We start from the raw sequence: 20,081 nt of genomic DNA on the forward strand, positions 1-20,081 counted from the left end.
AGGGAACATACAGGTTGGAATCTATCATTTTGTTTTGACATCTGTAAAATTAGCTGTGTGTTATGGTTAAACACAAAAGAATCCCCCTCTGGAAGAGGTCACTATGAAAGTTATCAAAAATGACCCTTTTGAGCTGTGGGTTGAAGCTCTTCTCTAGGTGGGAAGGACTTTACAGCCTTTCTCGTGCATCCCTTTAACAAAGTATGATGGAGACAAGGAGGAGACAGACAACCCTTGGCTTAGACACATAGAGTATATTTTGGGTGGGGCTCTTCCCACCTGTGCCTTAATGGAAATGACAATAGCAGTCCTCCTCAACGGATGTGGGGATTGGGGGCACCTATAGGTTCTTACTTCTCATCCTCGTGGGCAGACCAGTGTTTCGGTCTGAGGTAGGGCTGGGAGCTAAAAGTGTTCCCTGGTTGGGTGGCACGGGCCATTCGAGGACAGTGCCGAGGGCAATGGCGGGGAAGGGCTGGGACTGAGGCAGAGCCCTGGTGTTGGGAGCGCAGCCGGAGCTTAGTGTCTGGGGAATGGGAAACCCTCAGGAAAGCCGAGCCCCCCAGCTTCTCCGTGGGGCATGATTGGCCCTTGGGGTGCCCTGCTGGCTTGTCCATCTTAGTTCTCCTCTTGGGGCTTCTGGCTGGAGCCAGGCTCTTCTCAGCATTCTCTTTTCTGCTTTTGGCCACTTTCTCAGCTGCAGAAAATGTGGATTCCAAACACCCTTTGCCTTTCGTCTTGGAGTTAAAAGAATACAGAAAGGATTTCATCTTATTTAACAAGCTGGCCTCTGGAGGGCTGGGCCTCTTGTGCGGGTGGGCTGGCTTCACCTGCCCCTCAAAAAGCAGACTTTGCCACGTGTGGCCCTGCAAAGCTTTCCCCTGAATCAGTTGGCCTCGGAGAGGCTGGCTATGGGGAGCCTGGGCCAGCACAGGCTGGGCATTCTCAAGAATCCTTGCTGGTTGGAGAATAACATTAAGCTTGGTGTGACTAGCTTGCAGGTCATTCTCTGATGCTTTTGCCGCAGAGACTCCTGGAGGCAGCTCTGGGGCCTTAAGCTGAGGGTGATTCTGGGGTCTGTGTTGACAGGGATCAGCAAAATGAAAGCTATGGCTCCGTCGCCAGGAGCCTCGAGGTGTCCTGTTCAGAGGCATCCCTGCTGGCCTCTGCTCTTCAACAGAATGTCTTTCTTCTCTGGGTAAGGAGGGCCCAAGCCCTGCATCTCCTTCCCCATGGTCTCCTGCTCCTTTGAGTGTCCCTGAGTCCTCTCTCTTCTTAGGCATCATGCGGAGTGGGGCTGAGTCCTTGTTCTTGCCCAGGCTTTGGGGCTCAGGGCTCCAGGATTCCTCTAGGCTGGGGTTGTTCTCACTGGCCTCCACCTGAACACAAAGCACCTGGGTCTCCGTCATGTCCCCAGTGGGCTGTGAGATCCTGGAGGCCCAGGGGGCAGAACCGTGGGGCACTTCTTTGCAAGTAGGTTGCTTTGGGTTCTGCTGCATTGCCTTCAACTCAGTGGCCAGCTGCTCCTTAAAGAGGACCCATTCTGGTTCTAGGACGGGAAGCGTGTCTGGTGGGATGGGTGGTTCCTGGAGCAACGCGTTTTCTTGGTTGTTGAGATTCCCAAGAGACTCTTGGAGGTACATGTTCTCTGGATTTGTGGCAGTTTCTTCCCTGGACTCCCTTGCCCTGGCAGGAATTCCCAACTGTATCTCTAAGATCTTTTTTCTCAGGTGGAAGTTTAGTTTGGTCAAGATATGCGTCTTGATTGAGTAGGGGTTAGCAGGTTGTGGCTGGTTTTCTAGAAGCACCATCTCCATCATTTCTTCTTCTTGCTGTTCAATGTGGAGCTCCTCTGCAGTGTTTATACAAGTCTTGTTGTCATCTGGAAAGCACGGCCCAAAATCCAAACCTAGTTGTTGAAATGAAATCATCTGAGTTGGAGGCTCTGCTGGGATTTCGATAGGCCCAGATACCACCTCTGTGATTATAGATTGGCTAGTGATGGCTGGGGACGTGGCCCTGGAGAGAGCCACATAATAAAGAGCAGACAGCCCCGACAGGAAGGCCAGGTACTTGTGCCGTAAAGTCGTCTCCAGTTTCTCAATGACTTCCTCAGACAGGGCTTGGGGCAGCTTACGGCGTCTGGGGACAGGACGTGGTAGGGCCTGTTGCTGTGGCTCAAGCTCTATTGGCATCCAGGATATGACTTCGTGATGTGGGTCAGGGTCAGTTGCTTCCTGCAGCTCCAGGGGCTGGACTTCTGGAATGCAGGAAAAGGGAACCACTGCCAGGCCCCCAGGAATTCTGCAGTTCCAGGAGTTATAGACACGCGCAGGAACCTTGCCCTGTTGGATCTGTGCACACTTAGAGTTGATGTGGCTGTGCAACATTGCCTTGGCCTGCGTGAACAAGTATGGCATGGGGATCAATACTGGGGTCACAATGGGTGAGAGCAGGTCACCGGCCCTGTTGGTGTCTAGGGCTATGGTCTGGGGTGCACTCTCATCGGGTAGATCTTCGCTGCTGCAGGCCAGCGCCTGCTGGTCAGTGGAGGAAAGGAGCAATTGGATGGACTGCTGGATCTTCTGGGGCAGACCCCAGCGGTGGTGAATCAGCTGCTTCTGGAGATGGAATTCCAACATCCTCCGGGCATTTTCCGGGAAGAAGAGCAGTTCCCTGGTGAGGACTGAGACAGGCTTTGCCGACCAGCAAGTTTTCAGAGGCTCTGGAGAGTGGGCTTTGCCATAGGACTCATACTGCTTGGGGCTCTGGGCATGCTGAGATTTCCGGAAGGCAGCCGGCAAGCCCCATTGAAGCTGGAGCTGCCTCTGCAGCAGGTGGCATTCCAAGGTTTCATACTCAGCCAGAGTCAGAAATGGGACGTTGAACTGAGCTTGTTGATGGTCAGATGGAGCCACCCAATTTGGGGAAGGTGGGGAAGAGGGTGCACATGACTGGGGTGTAGTTTTTGGCATCAGAGGGAGGAGAGAATACTCCTTGATGAGAAAAGGATCCTTCAAGGAGGGCTTAGACATGTTTTCATTCTCAGAGAGGCCTTGAGAACCCAAGAAAGTGGCAACCAGAGACTCACTATGCAGGGAAGGGAGGCCACAGAATAGTTGGCTGTATTTCTGTTTCAGGTGGACTCCTGAATCATTATCCTGTTCACCAAGGAATGGATGGAAGCCACTTGGATCTTTAGTTGCTGGAGAGGCTAATGCTAAGGCCATAGGGTGTGGAAATTGGTGGCAGTGTTGCCTTTGTTCTGGGTCCATTATGGACCATTCAGAAACCCAGAATGTCTGGGTAGGCTGGCCAGCGGTACATGAACACCAGGCCTCGTGGCAAATGGTTCCAAAGCCATTAACAGAGACCTGAGATGCATTATTCAAGATGAAAGAAACCGGTTCATTATTTTCAGGCTGGTAATTGACTGGTGGATTTGGCATAAGTTGCCGAAGAGACTCCTCCACACGTCTAGGGAGCCCCCATCTCTGAAAATGCATCCACTTTTTCACATGTATCTCAAGAAGCCTTAGGGCTTCAGGACTAAGGAATGGCAGGTAGGCATGGGGTACCATTTGCAAGGCCATGGGATGTTTCAGAGTGGTGATCTCTGGATTTAGGGTCATTAAAGAGACCTGGGAATTCAAAGGCTGCAGAGTTTGACAATCATGGACTTGGGTGGAAATAATCTCCACCATCTCCTGCTGGTTCTCTGGAACTCTAGTTTCCTCCAGCACTGAAGAAGCCATAGTCTCTGGGCCCAAGATCATCTCTGGTACTTGAAATTCCTGCTCTAGCTGGAGGTAATCAGCCCAGTATTCTTGGATGCTGGCTGCACTGGTTGATTGGACAGCTGACTGGGTTAAGTATTTGGCCTCTGTTGCTTGTGCCAGTTTGGGGGCTACCAATGCTGGTGGTGAGAGCTCTTCAGAGTGATCAGAATGAATCTCCAGACTCTGCTCAAAAGATACACTAGATATGGACAAAATCTCCAAACAAGAAGAACCCTGCGATGTCCCTGATAGAGTGGCAGAAACCTGGTTACTCTCCCCAGCCAGTAACTGGTGAATTTCCAGAGCCAGGGCATTGCAGGTTTGGCAACAGGGGTCTTCACACAGGAGCCGCCTCACACTTCGATCCCCAGGAAGCCAGCCCTGGCTAGGAAAGGGAACACAGCAATTGTTAATGATGGAGTGAACTCTGCCTTTTTGGAAGAGTGTAGCCTGTGGATTGGTATTGTTCTCTACTAGTCCAGCACGACCCGAACCCTATTCCCTCATATGTCTACCCTTTTCTTCTTTTCTTAAGGAACTGTTACTAGGCAAAGTATGGTAGGCTAGACTGAGAGTCTAAGGCTTGCTGGGCAAGGTCTCAGAGAAGCCATGGGAGGCCAAGGTCCTCAGAGGATACTGGTAGGTGGACTCACTTTTCTACTGACCTTCTTGAGAAACTAAACTAGGAAAAATGAATCAGGCAGAGAGAATATACAGTGATTTGCTGATGGGCCATAACCAGGAACATCACCAGGTAGAACCTGGATTAGTATAATTTTGTGTATGTGTTTCTTTTTTTTTTTTTTTTTTTTTTGACAGGCAGAGTGGACAGTGAGAGAGAGAGACAGAGAGAAAGGTCTTCCTTTGCCGTTGGTTCACCCTCTAATGGCCGCCGTGGTAACGTGCTGCGGCCGGCGCACCGCGCTCTTCCGATGGCAGGAGCCAGGTGCTTCTCCTGGTCTCCCATGGGGTGCAGGACCCAAGTACTTGGGCCATCCTCCACTGCACTCCCTGGCCACAGCAGAGAGCTGGCCTGGAAGAGGGGCTACCGGGACAGGATCGGTGCCCCGACCGGGACTAGAACCCGGTGTGCCGGCGCCGCAATGGATTAGTATAATTTTACGTCAAGAAAGTCAGAGCCAACTGTTTGGTACATCTAAACTGGGAAATGAGGGCCTTGTGGGAATTCTGCATTCTGGGAGTATTTGGTGTTCTTGCTGCTAGACCCAGCATTTCTTGGGAACCAATCCTGTTCTCTATGGATCTTAAGGACTAGATAAGATGATAGACTCCTGTCTGAAGTCTGTCCTAGGAACTGGCTCCCTGAAGACAGAACCATAACAGGTAACAGCCAACCTACATCCAGCCAGACTCAGGAGTCTTCCTTTGGAAGGGTATGGTTATAAAGAGAATATGGCAATGATGGTTTCTTAATATGCAAAACCCATTCTCTGGACTGAATGACTTGTCTCATGTCTGAGTGCAGCCCCCTGTAGCATCCTTTATGAATTATGCACTAGACAAAACCTGAGTTCCAGAACTGCGTTTGCCATAGCACTGAGTGCAATTGGGTGACCCTTCCCTCCTGAGATATGTCAACTCTACTCTGCCTAGGCAACCTTCTCAGCTAGTGAACCAGCATGCACTGTGTGTGTCTCCCACCCAGCCATTATCCCTCTCCTCATCTCTGCCCCAGGCCAAGCCAAGATACCGTCACAGGCCAGACTCCAAGTTGGGAGACCAAAAAGAGCAGGAGATCACCTTTTCATGACTGAGATCAGCTCCCACGGCTTCTCAGCTTCTTCCTGGGAAAGTCTCCTAGCTGAGGAACCAGGAAAGAGTTTTATGGACCATGGGAGAGTGTCAGGGTTATCCCAGCAGAAGCTGGAGACCTATGACTCAACCAGAGCAGACTGAAATACCCAACTATCAATGATCTCAGGTGTGTCTACATACAGTCTAATCACGGCTTGTTCTCGTGGGCCTTTGCCCTGTGAATGAGGTGAGATCATTGGTATTATGCCCATTTTATGGAGAACAAGACTGAGAGATGGTGTGACTTCTACAAGATTGTAAAACTAGCAAATCAAACAGTTAAGGGCATCTGGTTCCCAGGGGAAAAACAGAGAATTGGGGAACATTGTTATTTCCAACCCATGGAAATAACATTGTTATTTCCAACCCGTGGAAGTCCTCTGTGGAAGTTGTCAGTCTGGTAAGTGGGAGCCTTCAGTGGTTAGAGCACTGACTCCTGGCACCAGGTGTCATGAAGGGACAGGAACTGTGGCTACTTCACCCACAGTGGAAGGGAGTCAGAGGAGAGAGCAAGACTTTACCTCTTGATGCTGCATCTCTGGCCCTCTGCCTGACTTTTCGGTGACGCTTAAAGACAAAAGCATTAGAATGTGAAGCTGGGGAACCATTTCTGTTTTCATGTCCTAGATGAGACAACAGTCCTATAATCACTTCCTACTCCCTTTCTATATCTCTCTCTGTATTTTTAAAAATATTTATTTATTTATTTGAAAGAGTTACCGAGAGAGAGACAGATGCAAAGAGAAAGATTGATCTTCTATCCTCTGGTTCACTCCCTAGATGGCTGCGATGGTCAGGGCTGAGCAAGGCCAAAGCCAGGAGCCAGGAGCCTCTTTCCAGTCTCCTATGTGGGTAGCAGGGGCCTACATACTTGGCCATCTTCTGCTGCTTTTCCCAGGCACATTAGCAAGAAGCTGGATCAGAAGTGGAGCAGCCATGACACAAACCAGCACGCATAAGGGATACCAGCATTGTAGGCAGTGGCTTTACCCCCTACACCACAATGCCGGCCACTCTATCTGCATTTTAGATCTTGTCCTACGTTTCCTTTACTTACACTCCACCTTCTTTACCCTGACTTTTCCCTTATCTATCTATCTATTTATTTTTTAAATTTTATTTAATGAACATAAATTTCCAAAGTACAGCTTATGGATTACAATAGCTTCCCCCCCATAACTTCCCTCCCACCCACAACACTCCCCTCTCCCACCCCCTCTCCTCTTCCATTCACATCAAGATTAATTTTCAATTATCTTTATATAATAAAGAAGATCAATTTAGCATATATTAAGCAAAGATTTCAACAGTTTGCACCCACACAGAAACACAAAGTGTAAAATACTATTTGAGTACTAGTTATAGCATTAATTAAACACCTAAGAATAATTGTGTATTAATTACAGAGTTCAACCAATAGTTTTAAGTAGAACATAAAAATACTAAAAGGGTAAAGTATTAAGTTCTTTTTTTCCTTTTTTTGTTTGTAATGTAGTTATTTTTTTTTATTTAATAAATGTGAATTTACAAAGTGCAACTTTTGTATTGTTGTGGCTTCCCCCCACAACCTCCCTCCCTCCCGTGGCCCTCCCCTCTCCCACTCCCTCTCCCATCCCACCCTTCATTGAGTTTCATTTTCAATTACCTTCATATACTGAAGATCAACTTAGTATATACTAAGCAAGGATTGCAACAGACTGCACTCACACAACCACACAAGGTATAGGGTATTGTTCAACTAGTAGTTTCATAGTAAAACACATTAAGGACAGAGATCCTACGTGGGGAGCATGTACCCAGTGACTCCCGTTGTTGATTTAACAATTGGCACTCTTAATTATGATGTCAGCAATCACCCCAGACTCTTGCTATGAGCTGTCTAGGCTATGGAAGCCCCTTGAGTTCACCGACTCTGAATTTGTTTAGTCAAGGCCGTATCACAGTGGAGGTTCCTTCTTCCCTTCAGAGAAAGGTGCCTCTCTCCTTTATGGCCTGTTCCTTCTGCTGGGGTCTTGTTCACCAGGATCTTTCATTTATTATCTATTTATTTATTATTCACCTGAGTCTCTTCAAAATTCTATACCTCCCATCCAATTCCCAGGATAAGTTCTGATAGAGACTAAGTGTTAAACAAGGGAATTAGTAGAAAACATTCATGGATATATGGTTCTAATAGTCGAAGAACTTTGTTTAATAAATGCCTTAAATAGCCACCAATCAGAGAAATCTCCCATATTTGGAGGTCTCCTGATATCCAGTGAGCTAGATCTCATATCTAGGTGTCTATTCAAACCAAACAGAGATGTTCTTGACTTCTCTATTTGAATGTACTATAGGGAAAGCCTGTAATGAATTACTTCCTAGCCTCTAAGAACAAAGATTATATAAAAGTAACTGGAGGCATAGTATAAAAGTTGGAAGGGAGTGATAGTGAGATTCTATGGAGAGACCTTGGGGCTTAAATAATTTCAATTGTGTTTCCCTACCCGGCAGCAACTCCTTTTAGGTTCCAACTTCAATCCACAGTAACTCCTTCTCAGTTGCCAGAGAATTAGGAAAATAAATAAGATGGATCCATAGGTATATAAGCAATATCCAATGTCCTCCAGAACAAAAGTAGAGCTCAACATGGTCTAAACCTCATAAGCATGAGGAGACCAGCCATCCCTCTATCTAGGCGTTCAGAGTTCTAGTGTTTAATGGCTTCCAATGCCAGGCCTTGTCATGTTTGCCTCACAGAGGACGGAACCAGGCTCCCAGACTGCATCACAAAGCCCTCCTGTCTTGTAAGGCTGTGTCATAGGGAAGCTCATGTGGTGATTCAGTCTGTAGTTGAGGGTGTCTGGTTGTCTGCCACAGCCATAAGCAGTGCCTGTTTCCCACCTTCTCTTCACCCTGCACCCCCTACAACAGCCTCATCAGGCTTCTCTCCTTTATAGCAATTGTCTGGTCACCTGTCCTCAGAAAGCAGTGCTTAGACACACCACACACTTTTATGAGAATAGCACACAGGAGTTGGGGAAGGCAGGGCCTGGTAGTGATTTGCATATAGAAAGGTTTTTTTTTTTTGTTTTTTGTTTTTTTTTTTCTGGCAATGAGTGATCATAAATCATTCAATCAAGAAGAAGGGACATGGCTGATGTGGCAGGGAAAAACCAAGGCCACTGTATTTATCCCGTCTATGTAGCCTTATGGGTAGGAAGAGACTGTAAATACTGCCTTTCAGGGAGGAATATTCATGTGGTCCACTTCCGATACTCTACCCTAGGCTTGGTTTTCCACAGCTTTTTATGCCCAGATTATAGCATTCTGTCTGCTTGGGGAGATTAATGCCTGCAGAGATGGATTATACTTCTCAGTACAGGTCACAAACTACTTGCTATTTCTGGTTGGATCTCTTGATCTCTGTGGGTATGCTGTTTACCTATTGGATATTTGTTTGATCTGAATTTTGGGAATCTTTGAAATATGTTAGACCTAGATTTGGGAACCTTCAAAAGATGTTTTCCAAGTGAGCCACAGTATGCTCTTATACACTTATACTCTGCCCATGAAGTTACAGTTATATTATCTGCTTCACTTTCATGGGTATGTGGAAATTTCTCTAACAATCAGGATTTCTGAATATCCTTAAGAAGGTCTAGCCCTGGTGACAGTGGTCTCAATGTTACCAAAAGCTCAGTCTCTGGCCCTGGTGCTGAATCAAAATAATGAAGAACAGGTTTGAGGGTAAAGAAAGAGAAAGTTTCCTCTATCAATAGATGTGGAGATAACAGACTTTTGAGTCTCAAGAACTACTATCTGGCTTTATGAGGACAGTGTGGGGTTTTTTAAGAAGCTACATGTGGGGGCCAGTGCTGTGGCACAGTAGGTTAATCCTCCTGCAAGTGCCGGTATCCCATATGGGTGCCAGTTGTGGTCCTGGCTGCTCTTCTTCCAGTCCAGCTCTCCGCTATGGGCTGAGAAAGCAGTGGAAATGGCCCAAGTGCTTGGGCTCCTGCACCCTTGTGGGAGACCCACAGGAGACTCCTGGCTCCTGGCTTCGGATCAGCTTAGCTCTGGCCACTGAGGCCATTTGGGGAGTGAACCAGTGGATGCAAGGCCTTTCTCTCTGTCTCTCCCTCTCAGTGTCTGTAACTTTACCTCTCAAATAAAATAAAATCTTTAAAAAAAAAAGTTACAAGGGAAGTTGGGCTGCTGAGCCAACCTGGGTCATCTGATAACAGGATATCTCAGAGCAGTTCCTTGGGAATCTTGCTTGCTGGCCATGAGGAAGCAACAGAAGGATGCTTTGCAAAACCAAGCAGCCACAAAACATGATTTGCTGAAATTTGAAGGAGGCAGAGATTGTGTTAAGAGATTTCAGTGTTTGATTAGTCAGGATGGAGCCCACTCTGCCCAAAGCCCATATTTACTGTGTCCTTATTTATTCATTCTCCTTTTCATTCTATTACAATAAATTCAAACTATCCATCATGCTGTCCAAGGAGGGTCAGATTACTTTGTAATTTCAGCTGGCTTTCTCAAGGCCAGTTTCTAGAATTCACAAGCAAGCATTATTTATCTGTTTAAGCAGCCACCCTAGTTAGTCAAGGCTCAGTAGTCATCAGAATATTAAAATGAAAAGAAAAGGTATTTGGTTCAGTTACATCATTGCCAAAAATTTTTTTTCTGTGCTCAAAATCCAAGAGTCTATTTGCTCAGTCTTCCACCCCACTGGTGTGGTAGGAATTCATTGTGCTCATCCCTGATTTTGTTAGTGTCAAGGGTACAAAGGCTTTTGAATTATGTTGCCTTCCTGCTCTCAAGACATTGAAAAATCTAGTATCAAATATAAAAACAATATACATGAACCAGTTGCCTATTGTTTATACCCCTTATCTATAATCCTAAGGAACAGTGATTTTTCTACTTATTACTGGCTGAGTTCTTTATTTAGTGGAGGGTTAAAGTTATGATTAGAAAGTAAATTGAAAATTAGTCATCACAAAAATTAAAAGAAGGCTGACGCCGCGGCTCACTAGGCTAATCCTCCGCCTTGCGGCGCCGGCACACCGGGTTCTAGTCCTGGTCGGGGCACCGATCCTGTCCCGGTTGCCCCTCTTCCAGGCCAGCTCTCTGCTGTGGCCAGGGAGTGCAGTGGAGGATGGCCCAAGTTCTTGGGCCCTGCACCCCATGGGAGACCAGGATAAGCACCTGGTTCCTGCCATCAGATCAGCGCGGTGCGCTGGCCACAGCGCACCTACCGCGGCGGCCGTTGGAGGGTGAACCAATGGCAAAAAGGAAGACCTTTCTCTGTCTCTCTCTCACTGTCTTAACTCTGCCTGTCAAAAATAAAAAAAAATTAAAAGAAAAATAAGAAAGGGAGAGTGGGAGTGAGGGAGGTAGGATGGGAAGTATAATTATGTTCTTAAAACTGTATATATGAAATACATATACATAAAACCTATTCCCTTTATGTAAATAAATAAATAGCAAATAATTTTATGTACTCACTTTTGAGGTTGAGATCTAAAAAATAACCTTTCATAGGAGAGAATGCTGATAGGGGCTTCATGTGGTCAGAGAGTGTTCCTGGGAAGAGTAACACTGGAGTTTCATCTAAAATTTCAAGTTTTGGCAAAAGAATTTTTTCCAGTGGAAGAGAAAAATTACTAAGATATGAAGAACACTGAGGAATGGACCACAGAGTTTATTTGGCAGTAATGAATGTAGTCTGCCTCTAGCAGAGGTACAATAGGGGTGGGGTCTTTTGATGGAGGGCCTTTGCATTTGTTTTATTTCAATCATTAAGAATAATTGATTTTTAAAAACAGGCATACATATGCCTGATACAACTATTCAAAAGGTAGATGAAGATTTAATAAAGTATGTCTCCTCATCCTTGTCTCACATCTCCCATTTTTCTTTCCTTGAGTCTGTAACTCCTATAAAATTCTTGTGTATCTTTCCAAACTAGTCTAGAATAAGCAAAAAAAATTGGCTTATTTCACAAATGAAAGTATGACAGTTTTCTTTTTTACCACCAAATAAGGAGCTTAACAAGTAAAAAGCAAAAAGACTCTAGTATAGCAGGAATATTGGCAAGGGCGAATACATAATAATTGAGTGGGAAAATGATCATTTCACCCATACACAGTAATTTTAAAGTAATCACAAATCATTAAAGCTATAGTAGTGTAACCATTGGTTTGACAAAGGTATAAAACAAAGTTTTACAAAACTATATCTGTTGCAATACTGATACATACAGACTTTTTTTTTCTTTTTTGTTTATTTGTTTTAATTTTAGCTCCCACATATAAGGGAGAACATCCAGTATTTGTCTTTCTGTGTCCAGCTTATTTCACTCAACATGAAGTCCTCCAGTTGCATCCATTTTGATGTAAATGGTGGAATTTCATTCTTTTTAGCTGAGTAATATTCCACCATGTATATACACCACATTTTCTACATCTACTCATTTCATAATGGACACTTTGTTTTATTCCATATTTTGGCTATTGTGAACAGTGCTGCAATAAATATGGTGGTATAGGTAGGTATCTCTTTTGTACAACATGTTCTTTTCTCTTGGGTGAATACCCAATAGTGGGATTACTGGATCATATGGTAAGTCTATTTCAAATTTTTAAAGAAATCTCCATACTGTTTTCCTCAGTGGCTGCACTAATTTACATTCCCACCAACAGTGTATATTGTTCCACTTTATGTCCTCACCAGCATTTCTTACTCTCTGTCTTTTGGATTTTAGCCATTCTGACAGGGGTGTGGTGATATTTCATTGTGGTCTTGATTTGAATTTCCCTAATAGCTAGTGATATTGATTATTTGTATTTCATATGAGAACTATTTATTGAGATCCTTTGCCCATTTCTTAACAGGATTGGTTGTTTTTTTGTTGCTGAGTTTTTTAAGTTGATGACATATTCTGAATATTAATCCTTTGTCAGATAAGTGGCTTGCAAATATTTTTTCCCATTCTGTTGGATGTCTCTTCACTCTACTGATCATTTCCTTTACTGAACAGAAGCCTCTGAGTTTGGTATAATCACATTTGTTTAGTTTTGGTTTTGTTGGCTGGGTTTTGGAGGTCTTGTCCAAGAAGACATCCCCTACACCAATGTCTTGGAGTGTTTCCTCCATATTTTCTTCCAGCAAATTCATAGTCTCAGATCTTTCATTTTTAAAATTTTTCTAAATTTATTTTTAAGGAATACAAATGTCATAAGTACAACTTTAGGAATATCGTTATTCTTCACACCATACCCACACTCCCACCTCTCTTCCTTCTCCTTCTCCCCTTCCCAATCCCATTCTCCATTAAGATTCATTTTCTTTTCTTAAAATCTCTTCCAATTTAATATCAATTTACATACACACATATGAGCCATACATACATACTTGGGTATAACTGACTACAAAGCAACATAGCCTTCTCAAAAGTTATTTTCACACCAACTATACTCTTTTATTTATTTTTTAAGGAATACAAATTTCAAAAGTACAACTTTAGGAATATAGTTATTCTTCCCACCATACCAGCCCTCCCACTCACACTCCCACTCCTGCTCCTCCTCACTTTCACCTTGCCAGTCCCATTCTCCATTAAGATTCATTTTCAATTACCTTTGTACACAGAAGACCAACTCTATACTAAGTAAAGATTTCAACAATTTGCACACACACACACACACAAACTGAGAACTAATTTTAGAGCTAACTCTCATAATACAACTCATTAAGGACAGAGGTCCTACATGGAGAGTTAGTGCACAGTGATTCCTGTTGTTAATTTAACAATTAACACTCTTATGTATGACATCAGTGACCACCCGAGGCTCTTGACGTGAGTTGCCTAGGCTGTAGAAGACTTTTGAGTCCACAAACTGTCACTATTTGGACAAGGCCACAAGCAAAGTGGAAGTTCTTTCCTTATTTAGAGAAGAGTACATCCTTCGTTGATGGCCACTTATTATCTCTGGGGTCTCACTCACAGAGATACTTCATGTAGAATATTTTTTTTGTCATAGTGTCTTGGCTTTCTACACCTGAAATACTCTCACAGGCTTTTCAGCCAGACCAGGGTGCCTTGAGGGCTGATTCTGAGGTCGAAGTGTTACTTAAAGCAATTGTCATTCTATGAGTCTGCTGTGTGGACTGCTTCCCATGTTGTTACATTCTCTCCTTTTTAATTCTATCCATTATCATTACCAGACACTTCTTCATATTTATATGATCAATTTAACACTTAATACTGTCTATGTGTTCACTTTAACACTTAATATGATCATTTTACCAATTAAGATGGCATTCTTACCATCAAGCTTAATGGGATTTGGAGTCCCATGACAAGTTTTTAAACTGTACTCTTAGAAGTAAGTCCATAGGAATGTATACAGAAGTATACGGCTTTACAAACTTCTTCCTCCCTCTCTTATTCCCTTTATTTATTACTGAGATATATTTTCAGTTGACTTTATACACATACAATTAACTCCATGTTAAGTATAGAATTCAACAAATAGTATAAAGAAAAAAAAATTTTAAAAAACCCTGTTCCTTGATAGTCAAGACACAGGCAGCTCAAGTCATTCCTTCTTGAAGTGTCAATTTCACTTCTACTGATTTCATTTTAGGTGCTCAATTAGTTCTCACAGATCAGGGAGAACATATGGTATTTGTCCCCTTGGAACTGGCTGATTTCACTAAGTATGATGTTTTCCAGATTCATCCATCTTGTTGCAAATGACCAGATTTCAAATTTTTTTCCACTGTGTAGTATTCCATAGTGTACATATCCCATAATTTCTTTATCCAGTCTTTGGGAAAATTCCCAAGAGTGGGATTGCTGGGTCATATGATAAATCTATATTCAGATTTTTGAAGTATCTCCACACTGTCTTCCATGGTGGCTTTACCAGTTTACATTCCCACCAACAGTGGATTAGGATACCTTTTCCCCCACATCCTTGCTAGCATTTGTTGTTTGTTGATTTCTGTATGAAAGCCATTCTAACTGGGATGAGATGAAACCTCATTGTAATTTTGATTTGCATTGCCCTGACAGATAGTGATCGTGAACATTTTTCCATGTGCCTGTTGGCCATTTGAATTCCTCTTTTGAAAAATGTCTGTTTAAGTCCTTTGCCCATCTTTTAACTGGGTTGTTTGTTTTGTTGTGGAGCTTCTTGATTTCTTTATATATTCTGGTATTAATCCTTCATCAGTTGCATAGTTTGCAAATAATTTCTCCCATTCTGTCAGTTGCCTCTTCACTTTTCTGAGTGTTTCTTTCATCATACAGAAACTTGTGAATTTGATGTAATCCCATTTGTTAAATTTGGCTTTGACTGCATGTGCCTCTGGAGTCTTTTCCAAGAACTCATTGCCTGTGCCAATGTCTTGCAGGGTTTCCTCAATGTTCTCTAATAATTTGATGGTGTCAGGTCATAGGTTTAGATCTTTAATCCATGTTGAGTGGATTTTTGTGTAAGATGTAAAGCAGGGATCTTGCTTCATACTTCTGCATGTGGAAATCGAGTTTTCCCCGCACCATTTGTTGAAACGACTGTCCTTCCTCCAGGGATTAGTTTTAGCTCCTTGGTCAAATATAAGTTGGTCGTAGATGTTTGGATTGATTTCTGGTGTTTCTATTCTGTTCCATTGGTCTATCCATCTATTTTTGTACCAATACCAGGCTCTTTTTATTACAACTGCCTTGTAGTATGTCTTGAAATCTGGTATTGTGATGCCTCTGGCTTTGTTTTTGTTGTGTAAGATTGCTTTAGCTATTCGAGGTTTCCTATGCCTCTATATGAATTTCAGCATCATTTTTTTCTAGATCTGAGAAGAATGTCTTTGGTATTTCGATTGGTATCATATTGAATCTGTAAATTGCTTTCAGAAGAATGGACATTCTGATGATATGGATTCTTCCAATCCATGAACATGGAAGACTTTTCCATTTTTTGAGTCTTCTTCTATTTATTTCTTTAATGTTTTGTAATTCTCACCATAGAGATCTTTGACATCCTTGGTTAATTTATTCCAAGATATTTGATTTTTTGGTAGCTATTGTGAATGGGATTGATCTTAGAAGATCTTTCTTAGCCATGGCGTTGTCTGTGTATACAAATGCTATTGATTTTTGTGTATTGACTTTATATCCTGCTACTTTACCAAACTCTTCTATGAATTCTGATAGTCTCTTAGTGGAGTCTTTTGGATCTCCTATTTATAGAATCATGTCATCCACAAATAGGGATAGTTTGACTTCTTCCTTTCCAATTTGTATATCTTTGATTTCTTTTTCTTGCCTAATGACTCTGGCTAAAACTTCCAGAGTATATTGAATAGCAGTGATAATAGTGGGCATCCTTGTCTAGTACTGGATTTCAGTGGGAATGCTTCCAACTTTTCCCCATTCAGTATGATGCTGGCTGTGGGTTTGTCATAAATTGCCTTGATTGTGTTGAAGAATGTTCCTTCTATACCAAATTTGCTTAGTTTTCATCATGAAAGGGTGTTGTATTTTATCAAATGCTTTCTCTGCATCTATTAAGATAACCATATAGTTTTTGTCTTGCAGTTTGTCAATGTGATGTTTCACATTGATTGATTTGTGAATGTTGAACTATCCCTGCATACCAGGGATAAATCCCACTTGGTCTGGGTAGATGATCTTTCTGATGTATTGCTAGATTTGATTGGCTAGAATTTTGTTGATAATTTTTGTGTCTGTGTTCATCAGGGAAATTGATGTATAATTCTCTTTCTCTGTTGCAACTTTTTCAGGTTTAGGAATTAAGGTGATGCTGGCTTCATAGAAAGAATTTGGGAGGATTCCCTTCCTTTCAATTGTTTTGAATAACTTGAGAAGAATTGAAGTTAGTTCTTCTTTAGATGTCTGATAGAATTCAGCAGTGAAGGCCGACGCCGCGGCTCACTAGGCTAATCCTCCGCCTTGCGGCGCCGGCACACCGGGTTCTAGTCCTGGTCGGGGCACCGATCCTGTCCCGGTTGCCCCTCTTCCAGGCCAGCTCTCTGCTGTGGCCAGGGAGTGCAGTGGAGGATGGCCCAAGTCCTTGGGCCCTGCACCCCATGGGAGACCAGGATAAGGACCTGGTTCCTGCCATCGGATCAGCGCGGTGCGCCGGCCGCAGCGCGCTACCGCGGCGGCCATTGGAGGGTGAACCAACGGCAAAAGGAAGACCTTTTTCAATAGAGATCTTAGAAGTATTATTCAGGACATAGGAAAATGATGGCTTTTTTCCAGGTTCCCAAAGCAGTGGTGGGTTTGGCATAAGCTGCTTCAGGGACACACTACCATGCCTAACTCCAAGCAGGCAACTCCCAGGAGGAGAAGGAAGCTAGAACCTTGGTAAGTGGCAGTAAGACCACCAGAATACCCATATTCAAGAATGAAATAAAGGAGGATTTTTTTAAAGGGGGGAGGGGGGGACTCGGTTAAAGTACAAAGAAAATTAGACACATTTCAAAACAGGGAACAAGAAATGGATGAAAGTTATAGATGGTGGTTCTGAAACTGGTCCTGGGGCTTGGTTGGCACTTATTACTTTCTTCCTGTATTGGTTTTCTTTTGCTGCATAACAAGTCACCACAGACTGAGTGACTCAAAACAACCCAAATGCACTGTCTCCTAGTTTCTTGCAGGTCAGGAGTCATGGTAGCTGCTTGGTGTCTCTCCCACATCCAGGGGTCAGTCAGGGCTGCAGTCTCATCGAAGCTTGCCATGCTCTTCCAGGTTCACTGTTCTCGGCTGTTGTGGTTGCAGGAGCTCTGGGCCTTTTCTTCCCTGCCACAGCATGGTAGTTCTGGCCACCACAAAGGCATGTGCTTCTTATTTCTTGCCTCAAGACTCTTTTTTTTTTTTCTTTTTTTAAGATTTATTTATTTGTTTGAAAGAGTTACAGAAGGGGGACAGAGAGATATTCCATCCACTGGATCACTCCCCAGATGTTCACAACAAAGCCAGTAGTTTCTTCCACGTCTTCCATGCAGGTGCAGGGGCCCAAGCACTTGGGCCATCTTCCACTGCTTTCCCAGGTGCATTAGCAGGGAGCTGGATCAGAAGTGGAGCAGCCAGGATTTGAACTAGCACTTATACAGGATGCCAGCGTTGCAGGCGGAGGCTTAACCTTCTGTACCACATCACCAGTCCCTTTATTTTCCTTTGATTGTCAGGATTGACTATTCCTGCCACTGTGAAAACTCCCCATTGAGCCTGTGGCATGAGAAGCCCAAGCCAGATGGTGGTCTCACTTCTCAGTTCAAGGAACCACTTCCTTCCCAGGAAAAAATATGATGTTCTGCCCAGTGGAAAAACTTTTTTCTCCACTGTCCTTCAAGATCACCCTGAATGGAGCTTTAATGCTTATAGTGACCTGGCCCGAGCTAGTGCCAGTAAATTGTGCAGAATCATACAAACCTGGCTCAAAAGCTGACCTAATAGATCAATGGCATAGGTGTGGACTAAGGGAAAGATGACCCTGACCTAGGCACAGGCATATTAGGAATTTAAGCATCCCCTGACTATGGGCTTCATTAAGCACACAACAGACTACAGATATCTCAAACACCACGGGGTCTGCCGAAGCAAAGGGCCAAGTGGCAGGCAGTGGTACCAGTTCTACTGCTACCACAAAAATGCATCCCCCATGGTCCCCAGTCGTTTGCATCACCAGCTCCCATTCACAGTCCTAACATTCAGATTAGCGGAACCTCCCCAGACAGCGGGGAGGCTTCGAAAGCGAGTACCTGGCCTATTGGGCTTCTATCTAGGAAAGAGGGTCAAATGCTGGCTGGTCAAAAATAACAAGTGTTCCATCGGTAGCGGGAGGAGAACAGACCCCAGAGACCCCTGAGCAGCCCCACCGCCACCACCGCCGGCCTAGTTACCATTACACCCCGGGAGGAGCCGCAGCTGCCGCAGCCAGCCCCAGTCACCATCACCGCAACTGTGAGCAGCGAGGCCGAGGCCAAGGCCAAGGCCGAGAACCCGCGGCACCACAGGCAGTGGGGCAGGGAGCAGTGGCCCCGGGCTGCCTCACATCGGCGGCGCCTACTGAACAAGGACAGTGAAACGAAGGTTTTGGGAACAGTAAAATGGTTCGGTGTAAGAAATGAATATGGTTCTATCCCCAGAAATGACACCAAGGAAGACGGATTTGTGCACCAGACTGCCGTAAAGAAGAACTGCAGCATAGGAGACGGGGAGATTATGGAGTCTGATGCTGCTGAAGGAGAAACCGGTGCCGAGGCAGCCAATGCCGCAGGCCCTGGTGGAGCTCCAGGGCAACGCAGCGAATACGCAGCAGACGCCGTCCACGTCCGTCCGTAGGGGTCCTCCACGCAATGGCCGGCCGCATTCTCAGACTAGTGAGAGTGCGGGAAAGAGTGCCCGGAGGGCCAGGCCCAACAAGGCCGGCCCCACCTTCCTCATGAGGAGACCCAGTGTGCCCACCCCCGTGCGGGGAGACGTGAGGGAAGGTGCTGCCAATCAGGATGCAGAACTAGGTAGACCAGTGAGACGGAATGTGTGGGGGGTTATAGACCACGCTTCCGCAGGGGTCCTCCTCGCCGAAGACAGCCTAGAGAGGACGGCAATGAAGAGGAGTGGGGAAATCAAGGAGCTGAGACCCAGGTCAGCAGCCACCTCAGCGTGGGTGCCCCGCAACTTCAGTTACCTGCGCAGACACCCAGGTAACCCTAAACCCCAGGATGGCAAAGAGACAAAGCAGCCGATCCACCAGCTGAGAATCATCCAGAGGCTGCGCAGGGCGGGGCTGAGCAAATGCCGGCTTCACAGCTCTGCCATCACCCGGGTTAGCCTTCCAACAAGAAGCAATGAATATGAAATTCCAGCAATACGAAATGAACAAAAGATAGGAGCAGAAGGCCTTAAGTCCTTGCATTTTGCCCATTGACCAGATTACTAGAACTGTCCGTATTATCTAAGCAGCATTTTTACCTAAAGATGTCTCGTTTTTTGGTAATGACAAACGAGTTAAAAAAAAAAAAAAAAACTGGTTTTGGCCGGCACCGTTGCTCACTAGGCTAATCCTCTGCCTTGCGACGCCGGCACACTGGGTTCTAGTCCCAGTCGGGGCGCCGGATTCTATCCCGGTTGCCCCTCTTCCAGGCCAGCTCTCTGCTGTGGCCCGGGAGTGCAGTGGAGGATGGCCCAAGTGCTTGGGCCCTGCACCCACATGGGAGACCAGGAGAAGCACCTGGCTCCCGGCTTCGGATCAGCGTGGTGCGCCGGCCACAGTGCGCCCGCGGCAGCAGCCATTGGAGGGTGAATCAACAGTAAAGGAAGACCTTTCTCTCTGGCTCTCTCTCACTGTCCACTCTGCCTGTCAAAAAAAAAAAAAAAAAAAAAAAAAAAAAAAAAAAAACCTGGTTTTTCTCAATACACCTTTAAAGGTTTTAAAATTGTTCCATATCTGGTTAAGCTGAAATTTT

At 44.7% G+C, this 20,081-nt stretch overlaps 1 protein-coding gene and 1 pseudogene across 2 annotated transcripts in view; one reads left to right on the plus strand and one right to left on the minus strand.

Annotated features, from left to right (window-relative positions):
• Positions 1-204: 204 nt before the first annotated feature.
• LOC133771788 (protein SPATA31F1-like) overlaps positions 205-20,081 on the minus strand; it is a 34,089-nt gene continuing 14,212 nt past the window's right edge. The window contains exons 1-4 of one of the 2 annotated variants that reach the window (XM_062208087.1): positions 8,081-8,531; positions 6,116-6,161; positions 5,541-5,601; positions 205-4,164 (exon numbers count right to left, since the gene is read on the minus strand). In XM_062208087.1, coding sequence (XP_062064071.1) covers positions 351-4,164; positions 5,541-5,601; positions 6,116-6,161; positions 8,081-8,224 — 4,065 coding nt within the window. In that variant the 5' untranslated portion in view covers positions 8,225-8,531 and the 3' untranslated portion in view covers positions 205-350. Of the gene's footprint in view, positions 4,165-5,540; positions 5,602-6,115; positions 6,162-8,080; positions 8,532-20,081 lie in introns of those variants that run through there. The other variant, XM_062208086.1, reaches the window with a different exon arrangement.
• On the plus strand, positions 9,259-19,456 carry LOC133771858 (Y-box-binding protein 1-like; annotated as a pseudogene).

The sequence above is a fragment of the Lepus europaeus genome, chromosome 12 (genome assembly GCF_033115175.1).
Source record: "Lepus europaeus isolate LE1 chromosome 12, mLepTim1.pri, whole genome shotgun sequence".
Lineage (NCBI taxonomy): Eukaryota > Metazoa > Chordata > Mammalia > Lagomorpha > Leporidae > Lepus > Lepus europaeus.